At 36.2% G+C, this 13666-nt stretch overlaps 1 protein-coding gene across 1 annotated transcript in view; it reads left to right on the forward strand.

Moving 5' to 3' along the window:
- The window catches only part of Cps1 (carbamoyl-phosphate synthase 1), a 104568-nt gene that overhangs the window by 65646 nt on the left and 25256 nt on the right, over positions 1-13666 (forward strand). The window contains exons 23-28 of the mRNA XM_051190403.1: positions 1095-1160; positions 1582-1645; positions 2800-2981; positions 8477-8671; positions 9093-9160; positions 10734-10809. Coding sequence (XP_051046360.1) covers positions 1095-1160; positions 1582-1645; positions 2800-2981; positions 8477-8671; positions 9093-9160; positions 10734-10809 — 651 coding nt within the window. The remainder of the gene's footprint in view (positions 1-1094; positions 1161-1581; positions 1646-2799; positions 2982-8476; positions 8672-9092; positions 9161-10733; positions 10810-13666) is intronic.

The raw sequence follows: 13666 nt of genomic DNA on the forward strand, positions 1-13666 counted from the left end.
TGGGAAGGATGAAGGGGCATCGAGATGTGAAGATAATATGATTTCTGTGCTTTAAATAAAATGACCAAAATTATCTCTGCTTTTGACCTATGCCCAAACATATATGCAGTGACAGAAATTCTTGGTGTGATAATATATGGATCAGCTGAGCCTCTGAAAAAAAATCATTATCTTTTTGGGCACTAACTTTTTAAAGGGCAATACTTTATTTTAAGTGTCCCATCATTATGCTTCATTCAGTATTCATGGTGATGGGGCTAGGCATAATGACCTCATCTAGTATTCATGACAATCACACATGAACATTCATAGGTATGCCATTTGGTTGGCTTTGTTTTTTTCTTCCTTTAATGGAAGGAGTGTCTTGGCTTAAAGTACCACCAGCTGCTTTTTGTCCTTTGGAATCATTGACTTTTCTCTGCAGGCTTAAGGCGCACATGCAAACCCTTAGGTCACAAGCTGGATTCTAAATAGTTCCAGCTCAGCGATTATTATCTTTCTTCTTTCTTACCAGTTTTGCATCAGCTTGCCCTGTCAGCCCCAAATTCTTGCTCACTAAGCTGAGCTACTGGCTCCTGAGAGTAGAATTGATTTTACTTTTTCCAATTATGTCCAGTGAGATCCAGATTCCCCATTGCCTGTTTGGGCTTTATGGTATTTGTATCACCCAATAGAGCTATCACAAACTTAAATCTTATATGTTAATTTGCAAACTAAAAACAGCTTCCTGTATAGGTCATTTTGGTCTGAATTAGGTTTCATATACAGCTGCTTTAGGTCAGGTGAGTTGAGTAAGTGGTCCTGGTGTCTTAGGAACATTTTGTGTGTGGGAGGGGGAGGGGATGGTGCTACTACAGAGATCTGAGATGCACTGGGAAATGTCCAGTTATGTACTGCTCAAGTGACCACTAGATTGTATTGTTATCTCTTTCATTTTCAGACTCAGTAAGCGATTTGATTATACATAACTTTTCCTGTCTTAACATTTGACAGTGGTAGACACTGAAGAGTTTGGAAGTAGCACAAAAATCTGTCTTCAAAAATTGTGATGGAAAGAGTAAAATCCTCATCGAGTAATGAATTTTCTCTTGCAGATTGATACATTGGCAGCAGAATACCCATCCGTTACAAACTACCTGTATGTTACCTACAATGGCCAGGTATGAACTACACAAGCATGATATGTAGAGAGCTCTGGGCTCAGGAGGTAGCCCACATTAGGGAATGCATACTTTTCCCTCAGATTATCTGCTAACCTTGGTAATAGAAGTGGTACCATGTTCGACAGCTGCCATGAGGAGTTTCTATACCCATTCTGTTTGGAATTGCTGTAAGAGTGAAGTCAATCAAGCGAGAGAAAATATGATCATGTTACATTCCCATGACTAAGTTGCAAATATTGAGCAGATAAACTTAAAAAGGAGCAGAGCTTCTGGGAGATTTCACAATGCTTTGGACTTAAGGATTCCCTCAGAGTAGCAGAGGTGCATCTGGGAAAGGCACACTTAGAGATGGGGCAAGCACTTTAGTTAGATGAAATAATAACAATATAATTTGAATATTTTCTGTTTTTCCTCTCAGGAGCATGACATCAAATTTGACGATCACGGATTGATGGTGCTGGGCTGTGGTCCATATCACATTGGTAATGTGCAAATATGTTTACACAGGGCTTTACAGTTTTTATAAATATTGATTCCATTATTCTGAGAGTTCACCAAACAACTGTTATTATAGAAAATGTTTTACAATTTAGGAAACTGAGTTCCAGAGAAATAATATTCAGACTTATTAAGTGATTTAATGGCAGAAAAGTAGGATTCATGTACAGGTCTCAACTATAAATTCTTTCTCTCCTTCTACCATTATATTATGTCACACTACTTTTTTGTCTAGTGAAGAAAGGAGGGCATAATGAATCAAACTCCCTCCTGAGGCTGATCCTAAAGCCTAAATCTAATCATAAGGGCACCACCTTTTCAAAGGACCAACAAACACTGTTGTTAGGGATCTTGTTTCCAATACGTCGGTGTAAACATCACCCATTTATATCACAGTGCTTGGCTTATGGTTGTACAACCTACAAGCTTTCATGGGCACCTAAGCTCTTCTCCTTGGAACTTTTCAAAATTGTTTAGAGAAGAATAACCAAGCTGATGACCAAGTGCATACTTACTTGACACTGAGAAGGAGCATGCGGCTACATGTAGATAAACACACTTTGATAACACTTTGTAGAGAAGATAATGGCCTAATGCAAAGACTTAGCATGTGTGCTTTGGTTCCTATGGCATCCTAGCAGAGTGATATTTTGAATCATTTAGGCTTTTATTATGCTTCAGATTAGTTTGTAGAAAGTCACTCACTCTTAGAAAGGACAGGACTCTTCAATCAATGAAGTTATGTTAAAGCTGCAAGTCTCCCCAGGGACTGCTGGGTTAGCCCTCTAAGAGTGATTAAGTGGAAAGAGGAAAGCAAACCTCAAGTGTTCTAATTACTGGCTTAGCTGTTTAGCACACTGAGGCCAGTGTTTTCATTCTGAATTTTCTTCAATAAATGAAGGTTATTATTTTTTTCAGTTAATAATATTTTCCATTGACCTCAAGGTGCTGATACCTATTACTAAGCTTAAGTATAAATCAAGCCAATATTAGTCCCCACTTTTCTTATTATTAACAGAGCTTGTAAACAGATCTGAAGCTTTGTTTTAAAAGTTTAATTGAAAGGCATTGTCCTCCTTAGCCTGGACCGGCTGGAGAAATACTTCTTTTCCTCTGACTTCTTTCCTCGTCTCTGCAGGCAGTAGTGTGGAGTTTGATTGGTGTGCTGTCTCTAGCATCCGCACACTGCGTCAGCTTGGCAAGAAGACTGTGGTGGTGAATTGCAACCCTGAGACCGTGAGCACTGACTTTGATGAGTGTGACAAACTGTACTTCGAAGAGCTGTCTTTGGAGAGAATCCTAGACATCTACCACCAGGAGGTAAAAAGGGGAGGAAAAAAAGAGAGAGAGGGATGCCGTGCATACCTTATACATAATTACCTCCATGTATATAGATTGTAGAGTAACTTTTCTTAGGAAATATCACCAATTTCTTCCATCTCCTAATTTTGTAGTGAGACTCTGGGAAAAAATTCAAAACAATTCCTCTGGCTTTTTATTTTTGAGGTCTTGGAACAGAATTATCATTTTCCTGCAATAGTCGTCATAAAATTTCATGCATCCTAATCATAGTGAGAACTTTACTTGGTAACACATACCGGTAACATATTAACTAGCATAAAGGAGTCTCCATAAACATTTTTGTAAATGATTTAAGAGGTTATCTCTACATACAATAAATGACAGGGTTTAATGATGAACAGTTTTTAGAGGAGACAGGTCAGCTATTTGCCAATGACCAGTTTGTCCCTTACCCAATCAGATGAGACCATTATCATTACCCTTGAGTTTGAGATCACTGAGTCCATTCTTAATGAATCTGGTTACTGTTAGGCTTTCTATTACAGTCATTGACCTATCCTGGTGCCAATGTTACTCTTCATGGACTAGTGATTTAAGGTTAGTGTAAGTCTGTAGAGCAGATTTCTTTAAACCATATAAATAACTATTGAATGATTCCAGAGTGAGATCCAATATTTGGGTATTTGGTATCATTCTAATTATTTTCTCACCACACAGAACGAGTCCTATATGTGGAGAAATTACACCAAATCAGAACCACAGTAATGAATTCTAGTTTTGACCGAGAAACTCACTGTCTTGTATGAGTTTCTTAAAAATTGCTGTGAGGAATCCTTTTGTTAATTAATAATATGAGGTTGAGGGCACAACATATGCAGATACTATGAAGACGAGGTCAAATTTTGGATGATATGGCTTTGTAGCACACAAGGTATAGAGCTGAAGCAATGTGATAACTTTATGTTTATAATGAACAATAGATAAATTTAGGACCTATGTTTGGGTGTCACCCATGATGTAGAAGAGGTTTTAGCTCTCTCACTAGTAAAGGTTTTATAGATGACTTCATTTTATTTTCAGATAAATAGGTTAACATCAAGAGAAGTACATTATACAAATGCTTTTTTGACACTTGTAAATGTCAGGTTTAGTAGGAAGGATATATCTTAGTTGGGGTTCTAATGCTGGGATAAAACTCCCTAATAAAAAACAATCCAGGGGCAGGGAAGGGTTTATTCCTCCTTACTCTTCCACATAACAGCTATCACTGAGGGAAGTCAAAGCAGAAACTCAAGACAGGAACCTGGAAGTGATGCAGAGGCCCTAGGAAAGTGCTGCTTACTGGACTGGCTTGCTCTTCATAGCTTGTTCAGTCTGCTTTCTTACACCATCTAGGACCACCCACACAGGGATGACACTACTATATGGTGGGTCCACATCAATCATCAATCAAGAAAATATACCACAGGTTTGCCCATTGGTCAATCCATTGGGGGATTTTTTTTTCAATTGAGATTTCCTCTTTCAAATTTATTCTAGCCTATATCAAGTTGATATAAAAACTAGCCAGCACAGAATTCTACCTTCAAGGCATTAATAATAAAAACTAGGATCCATAACCTATCATGAAATATCAAACACTTCTTTAAAAATATTAAAAAATATCACAGGCAATAGCAGCATGTAAATGCTGCACTATTTTTGTGTGCAATGATTTAAGAGATATTTAGAATCTCCTATACCAGTTTTAAATGTACTTATATATGACTTTTAATAAAACTGAATATATCTGAAGAATTTTAGAAATGAATATATTGGCTCCTCACTGAAAGTTATTGGCATCTAAAATAAATAGTACCATATCAGATTATAATATTATGTTGGAGAATAGATGAACTGTTTTTTAGGTTATCCTATAGGGTGTGTCATGTGCCATGTACAAACATGTATATATGTGTGTTTCCTATCTTGATACTGTTGCCTTTTCTTACTGCAGGCTCCACAATGTTGCTTTATTGTACCTGATAATGGGTGTATCTCTACACTAGATTGCCCTTATCCTACCTTGAGATACTGAATGTCTTAGCGTATCTCACAGCATATTTTTTTTTAAAGAAAATTGAAAACATATATAATAATTTACAGAAATATAGCATTTAGGTCATTTCCAAGAGAAATGACTCTCTCAGGAATGCATGGTTATCTGTGGTAATAATAAATATGATGAACCTCTTAGTCTGGTTTTGGATCATAACTGAACTTACAGAATAAAGCACTGAGAAGTGACCAGCCCACTGAATAAAACAGGCTTCCACTGAGGCAGTTTTTGTTACTGATTTTGAGGAAAGTTCTGACATTAACTTCCTACCATTCTGTAATATCTTCGTTTATTCTAGAAACTATTCTCTTAATACAGTTCTTTGACTGTGGATATCACTTTTGAGTATATCACCCATTTTCAGAAACATTCATTCTACAGAGTGACCAAGAGTATCGGTCATTTATTTCTTTTGATTATGTGTCAAGGTTCTGTTGGAGGAGAGATCTAGATTTTGATAGTGTGCTTGTGTGCTTGCTAGCAACAGTGTGAGTGCCAAGAGTCAAAGAAAGAAGTTGCCAGTGTCCACCACTGGCACAGGTTCACTAGACAACATCTTTCCTAGTGTTCAACTTTGCTTTGACCATTCCCTACAAGGGGAAAATTGTTATTAATGTATTTTGAAGTAAATGCCTTGAAATTGTTACATTGTTAAATTAATAATACCCACCATGCTTATTTTTTTACTAGGTCTATTTGTATGGATCTGATATTTATTTGAGACCCTAATAAGGAATAAGAGTCATAGAGATCTGGGCTTAAATTGATATATCTCTTTATTTTGCACTCTAAATTTCTATTTGAAAAGTATAAATGAAAAACTTTAAGTGTAGTTATATCTCAACCACATTTAAGACTATTTGCTCAATTCATTTTATATTTGTTCATTTAATAACATTTTGTGTGTGTGTGTGTATGTGTGTGTGTGTGTGTGTGTGTGTGTGTGTGTGCCAGACATGTTATTATGCATGATGCGCCTTTGCTCTCAGATACTTAGAGAAATGAAATAGAAATGATAATTTGAGTCCATGAGGTTAAGACCAGCCTGGGCAACATATAAAAACTTAATTGCAACACACAAACACAGGTACATGTATGAACACACATATGCTTATCCACACATACTCACACTTGCATGCACCCCCAGATTCCATCTGAAAATACAAGACAGTACCTTTTATGTCAGTGATGATAGTTTGAGTCTTCCTTGGATAATTTCTCTCATTTCCAAAATACATACTTTGCTGGTCTATACTTTGTAAAAAATGTACTATGCCTAATGGTTGATTTGTATTAGCTTTAACACCATATGTCTAGTTAGACAGTGGTAACTCTGTAATATAAAAGTTAAATGGACGACTTTCAAAGTAATTCATTAGTAATGAGCCTTACATATTAGAAAATGAAAGACTTTATAAACAAGTCATTTTTAGAATAGGGTTTAGTTGTAGTTATATATGATGCCAAGGTTCTGCATAAAGTGTAATATGTTACCTAAACTGAAAAGTACCAAAATATAAGGTTTATTTCTCATTAGTATACATAGTGCAATTTTGTAAATTGCAGATAACTCATGAAATTATAGAAATCAAGACCATTTTTAATTAGGCAAAAGCTATTTCTGTTAATAGATAAGTTACATTTTCTAGTGTTGCATAATGCCTGAATTACAGCATTTAATCAGCACTGACCAAAATGATTAATGGTTAGAAAAAATTTAATGGGAAATTTGTTTTTAAGCCTCACTATCTTTTTTATTCTGCTTTAGTATTTTTTTTATTATTTTTTTCCATTTATTTTATGCACTGACCACAATTTCCCCTTCTTCTCCTCCTGTTCCCTCCCTTCTCCCTTCTACCACCTCTACCCATTCCTCTTCCATCTCCATTCCTGTTGGCTCCTCCCATGGAAGCCAACATAGAATAAGCCTCAACATCCTAACAACACCACTAATAAACTCCAAACAGGAAGAAGCACAGATTGTGGTAGTAAAGAGAACAATTGTTTTTAAAGGATTTGCCAAGATTTATGTTAAATGAATTTTTAAAAGGTGGTAAGGAAAGATGTGAACACTTTTGCTATCTTCAGTTTCATTTACAATGCCTTTAAGAATTCACTTGCAGTGTGTTTGTTTAGGCAGTACTGTAATTTGTTGTCACCAGAGTGATATTAGCTTTATTCCTTATAAGAGTAATTCAAAGGCAATTTCAAATCATGATAAAATAATTTGGCATGTATCAATCACTTCAATAATCCCATCAGTATTCATTAGTAGTTCATTAGGGCAAATGTTAATTGGCCTATTGGCTGTCATATTTTTGATATTAATATCTCCTTTATTTATGACCTTACAATGTATGTAGGGTTTTGAGGGTTTATCACATTAGTTAATGCATTTATCAGCTATGTAAATCATGGTGATGCTCCTGTATAGTGTTACAGGCAAAATGATTGAACTTCAGTGTGAGTGGTCAGTACATAGGATGATGAAATGATAAAGAAAAGAATTGCTACCTTCAAGTCTGCTTCCCCGTTAAGAGTAATACCTCAGCTCTTCCTCACTGGTTCAACAAGTCTTAAGAATTAGTTATCCATCTCTATCTATCTACCTTTCTCTATGTGTGTGTATATATGCATATATAGATATATAGATATAAGCATGGTAGGCAAGAAATTGGAATTTAAATGCTTTGTTGAATACAGGGAAGGAATGCCAGATATCAGCAAAAGAAAATAGATGGTATTTAGGATGTCAGAATGGAAGTAGAAGTAAATGGACTTGAACATAGAGTTGGGTAGAGGCTAAATAAGTGAGGGCATAAAAGGAGAAGAGGAACAGCCTGAGAAGTTTTAGTCATATAAAGAATTTGTTAGTGGTAACATGCATATATGTAGATAATGAATAGAGTAGTTTCAGTGGGTTGAGAGGGTCAATGAAAGATAAGACTGGGGAGTATTAAGTGGTAGGGGTGACACTTTATTCTCTAGGTACCGGACACTTTGAGAGAACTTCGAGTAAATAAAAAACCTGGAAAATAGGTATTTGTTTAGGGAATGGCAAGATTTTCCAGGAATTCATGGATTACTAGTTGTCCATGGAGTATAGTGACAAGCACATGACACAGTTCATCTATTTGATTAAAAAATGCCCATGTAAATGTCTCAAGTGATGTCTATACGTGGTTCTGTGGAGCGTTAGCATGGATTTTTAGGCTCTAATTATCTTCAAAGTCAAAAGAAGTTCTACTTATCCATTGTGTTAAAATCCAATATTCGTCTGCCTGGATAAATAAGATGAAAATCTCACCAATGTGATAAATATTTCAGTGAGGAACGGTTATCAATATTATTAGCACTGCTGTCTATCCCTGCTCACATTATTGCAGTGGCTGATACTGTGGATTGTCTCTTCTAGGCATGTAATGGCTGCATCATATCAGTCGGAGGCCAGATTCCAAACAACTTGGCCGTCCCCCTATACAAGAATGGTGTCAAGATCATGGGCACAAGCCCTCTGCAGATTGATAGGGCTGAGGACCGCTCCATCTTCTCAGCTGTCTTGGATGAGCTAAAGGTGGCCCAGGCTCCATGGAAAGCTGTTAACACATTGGTAAGGAGAGGAACAAGTGCCTCGTTTTAATGCTCACTTTTTAAGAGTCCTAACCCTAATGTTAACTACTAGTGAAGTCAACTAGAAGGCAGGCAGAACATGCACTGTGCTTAGTGAACTTACTGTTAAGTAGCTGTGTTTTCATGATTGCACTTAAAAACTAGTTATAAACAGACAGCAGCATTCTCATTAAGATTCAGACAATGAAAAGAAGTTCAAACTATTTTTGAACCAGATTTGATATTTGGAATGAGAAACTAGGAATTTTATGTGTCTCAGTGTCCAATTTACATTTTAATGGAGTCTTTTGAGAGGAGGAATAAAGAGTTAGGTTACCCCTTGATCTAATGATACAAGCCTGCATTTTTATTGCATATTTTAAACTATTCATACCCTTTGTGTTTTTTTCCCTATTAATTAGAATGAAGCACTGGAATTTGCAAACTCTGTGGGCTATCCCTGCTTACTGAGACCTTCCTATGTTTTGAGGTAATATATTGTTTTCCAGAACAATGAGTTGAAAACTGGGAGATACAGAAATGCATGCTGCATGCTAAGAACACTAGGCTTTGGTGTGCAGTGATTTTTTTTTTTTTAGTTCAACCATAATCTCTAAAGCAACACAAAAAGTATAAGGACAAATGTTCAGTTTCTTGAGCTTAATTTTTCTTTGGGGATTGGTAACAGAGAGACACTATCATCCTTGTCTACAAGCAGCACAGCTAACAGCATTTACTTGCCAAACTAAAGAGGGATAGTTTTACTTAGAAAATATTAAAACACAAACTAGGGCATCTCTTGGCATCATCTATTTTTCATCAGCACCTCCAGATCATGTCTTTGTTTTGAAATTTCTAAGGGTCTGAGATCAGATTTTTGTAATAGATGAATTATGATGGCGAGGAACATGGGCAGAGAGGATCTTCTCTATTAAACTTTGAAACTAAGTCCTATCATCAAAGGGGAAGTTGTGAATTATCACTTAGTCTCTTCAGATGTTACCACATGTAAGGAATCACTTCTCTGAACGAGAGATAATAAGAGAAACACAATTTGCGGTGCACAATTTGGAAGTGTGAATGGAATTTCAGATGGGATCCTTAAAAATAATGAAAAATTTCAAAAGAAGAGGAAACATGCCCTTTTATTGAAATGACATTTTGTGTAAACCAGTCTAATAATACTACTTTGAAGAATTAATGTAATTCAGTTTTAACAACGGGCATGTGTTTAAAGAGGGTTGGAAGAAAGTCTTTGAATATTGCACATTATAGCTACCTTCTACTTTTATGTGCTCTAAAACCTCAATTTCACTGCTTTAGCCATCCCCTCACAAGCCAATAAATCAATTGCTTCATGCAGGACTTTATAGTAATTAGAAAAGATGAACAAAATATTACCTTTCTTTTTCCTTTTAATAGAAGAAAGTAATTTTTCTTCAATGTGCCTCCTTTCCTACTTTCATATATCATTTGGAAAGCATTAAAATTCAGAGTAATTTTATTAAAGATAGCATTATTTCTTAGGTATTTAGAAGGAAAGACACAGTTGAATCAATTTCAATCAGAGGTTGCACATCATATTTGCAAATTGTACTGAAGAACCGGTTCTATTGTTATAGCGGCTAAAAATTGACCTGCCATATAGAGTGCCAGCGGGCTAAGATTAGCTGTTAATAACAAACACTGAAGAAACAGGGTGAGAAAAATTATGTTGTTGACTGAATCATGTTAATCATTAAGATCTACCTGGAACCAGCCAAGTACTGTTGCTGTGAATCAGATAGTATAATTCTGAGGCTGTTCGATTGCTGGGAGCAGCGGGGTTTTACTGGGGAGGGGCGCATCTAAGTTCTTTGACTTTTTTTTTTTTTTTTTTTTTTACTTTGATCTAGTCATCGTTTGATTACATGGAATAAAAACTTAGTTTAGAAAAGAAGATACTTTTCTCTCTTCCACCATATTGGAACTAGACATTGCTTGGAATTGTTTAATAAAATGTAATGCACCTTACTTGTGAACTGATAAAGAAGCTTACCTGCTTTCCCTTTCACCCTTCCCAGTGGCTCTGCCATGAATGTGGTATTCTCTGAAGATGAGATGAAAAGATTTCTTGAGGAGGCCACTCGAGTCTCTCAGGTAGTGTTCCATTTCCTCTCACTGACTCTGACCAAATGATATCTAAGTTTCCTATGCAGATTTTGTTTCCACACGAAGCTCTTAGGTTCATTTTCTGCTCTCCTCCTTTCTGTGTACTAGCCTCTTATGTTTGAAAATGAAAAGCTAAAAAGGAAAAAGAGGGCCTTAAGTGATTACTCAATTCTTCCAGTTAGTGAATTAGAGGAAGACCTATGCATTTTTGACCATCCAAATTAATTTGTTTGGAGACTCTGGGTGTATGAATGGATGAGCACCCACTCTGGGTGCTTAATTATGTATCTTGTCCTCTTCATGAATTCCATGCTGGTCAAGTGATATCTGGGACTCCTAGTCTCCAGGACTCTCCAGACATGTTTGTCATTATCTAGTAAAAGCTTTCTTGGCTTTTAATTCTCTCACCTGGGGATTTGCCTTAATCAGCCACGCAACTTTATTAGTGAGCCTCCTCGTTCACCTATCGATTTCTTTTTCCATTCTCACACACTGTATCTGTGAGTTAACAAAAATGTTTATAATTTTCTAGTGACTTAGACACCTTTCTTAACTGCCCCAAGCTTTTACTTCCTTCGTTGGTGTTACCTTGGTGTGCTCCATTTAGGATTTACCCAGCAGGGTTATTGATTTGCAGACCTCGCACAGTGGAGGATGAAAGTAATGTTTTCCTTTAAAAAGCTTTCAAAGGCTAGTTTTTTTTTTTTTTTTAAGAACAATTCAGAGACAAGTTTGATGTTAGGCAAGTGGAATTTGAAGGGAGCTGAAGAACTAAGTCAGAGGCATTTCAAAGTGGGAAAAGATTGTAGATTGTTCTGAACACAAGAACCTGGGCCGCTTTCCTCTGTGGTAGCTGGTCATCAAGGATGCTTGCTCATGGAGAATGTGGAGAAAGATAATGAGTGGGAAAAAATTAAAGTCTGAAGGAAGGAAATCAATGGGGCTAGAAGTTACATTTGTATGGAAGTCCATTACTGAAGGACATCTCTGTAATGGGTCAGTTAACTAACTTTTATACTTTAATCTCTGCCCAAGATCCTGCTATGTTCTTTTTCAGAGGGGCCACAAACAACTCTCTACATTTGAGGGGTGAGATAAGGTTCTCTTTTTTTTCCCTCTGCTAGGTACATTTCAGCCTCAGAGGGCTTCTACTCAGTAGACTTTATTTAATTTTAATTTTGACTTATTTTAATTTTATTTCTCTGTCAACATGTCAGATTAAACCACAGGGGTTCATGGTTTTGTAATGGAGATGTCTTTATGGAATGTATTCTTGTTCAAGGTTCTCCGTCATGCTACAACAAATATTCAATTCAACATATTTAGAGTAAAATTACATTGTTCCTTTATTTGTTTACTCATTCAATATATGATAGCTAAATGATACTGTTTTGTTCTCACTACCAAAGGATGTACTTATCATCACCAAAATAATAATCTAGCAATTCATCTATATTTATCTCTATATATTTGCATATATATGTACATATATATATATATATATATATATATATATATACACACACACAGACACACCATATTGTGGGTATACACTGACACATACATATGCACACACTATCTGCACTCACAGATTTTTCTCTGCTTGTACTATCAAAGCATGAAATAATTATAATTAGATATAGTCATTGCAATAGAAAAAATTCTGGGATGCTGATGTTCAGTTCTTTTTTGGGGGAGTTATATATTTTTAAAAGTTTTTTTTTCTTATTTTACAATTCAATCCCAGTTCCCTCTCTCTCCCATCCTCTCATACTCCCCCCCCCAGGCCACCCCCATCCCATCACACAATGTTCAGTTCTTGCAGAGGGATTTTAAAGCTAATGTCTGATGATTGATTCAGAGTTAATTGGGTGAAAATCTGTGAGTAGAAAGAAAGAGGCAGCATATGTAAAAAGTTGAAAGAAGCAGATAAAGTATTCATTACTTATCAAGGACATAAAATAAGGCACTGACTGTATTGCTATAGAACAGAAAGGGTGAATTAATTACAGGGCAACACTGAATTCATGGAGAAGGGTTAGTGAACCACTCTGGCAGTTCAGGGTGGACATGGCAGTGCTCTGAAGGAACATGGAGAAGAATATTGAAGATATTCATTGAAGGGAATTGGTAAATGGGCAGAGGGTAAGGAGAGGGTAAGGCTGAAATGTAATGAGAATGACTACAGTTTCTGACACAGGGACAACAGGGCTAGAGGGAGTGACATGACAGAGATGAGAAATGCTGGAGGAGACAGTTTAGTGGAAGAAATATATTCCATGTTAGACCATTTGAATGGGGCAGCCTGAGAGGAATCCAAATGGTGAGCAGGTGAAGGCAGAGAGTGGCGAATATTTAGAACTGAGGATGAATAGATGGTTGGTGGGTTTGGAGAGACAGCTTAGTTATTAAGTTTAAGTATATATATATATATATATATATATATATATATATATATATATACACACATATATGTACACATACACACCTTTAAGAAGACTTGAGTTTGGTTTCTAATGTCCATGTTGGGAAGCTCCAGAGGGGTCCATCACCACTCATATCCACAGGCATGACCATTATATGCACATACTCACACAGAGACTCACATGCATACACACATGATTAAAATAAGGTAAACTTTAAAGGGGACAGGTAGACACAGAGATATAAATATTGATCTTGAAATTCATAGTTTATCCTTTAAAGTGATATCAGCATTCTAGGGCCTCTTGGTAAATAAGGGCTGATGAGGAGCCTTGAGAAGGAAGTGTGAAAATGTACCTTAAAGTTTAAATTCTATTTACAGTGTTCAAGGAGATGTGTTAAAGTTAACACATGTATAAGA

Source organism: Phodopus roborovskii, unplaced genomic scaffold (genome assembly GCF_943737965.1).
Source record: "Phodopus roborovskii unplaced genomic scaffold, PHOROB, whole genome shotgun sequence".
In the NCBI taxonomy this organism is placed as follows: Eukaryota; Metazoa; Chordata; class Mammalia; order Rodentia; family Cricetidae; genus Phodopus; species Phodopus roborovskii.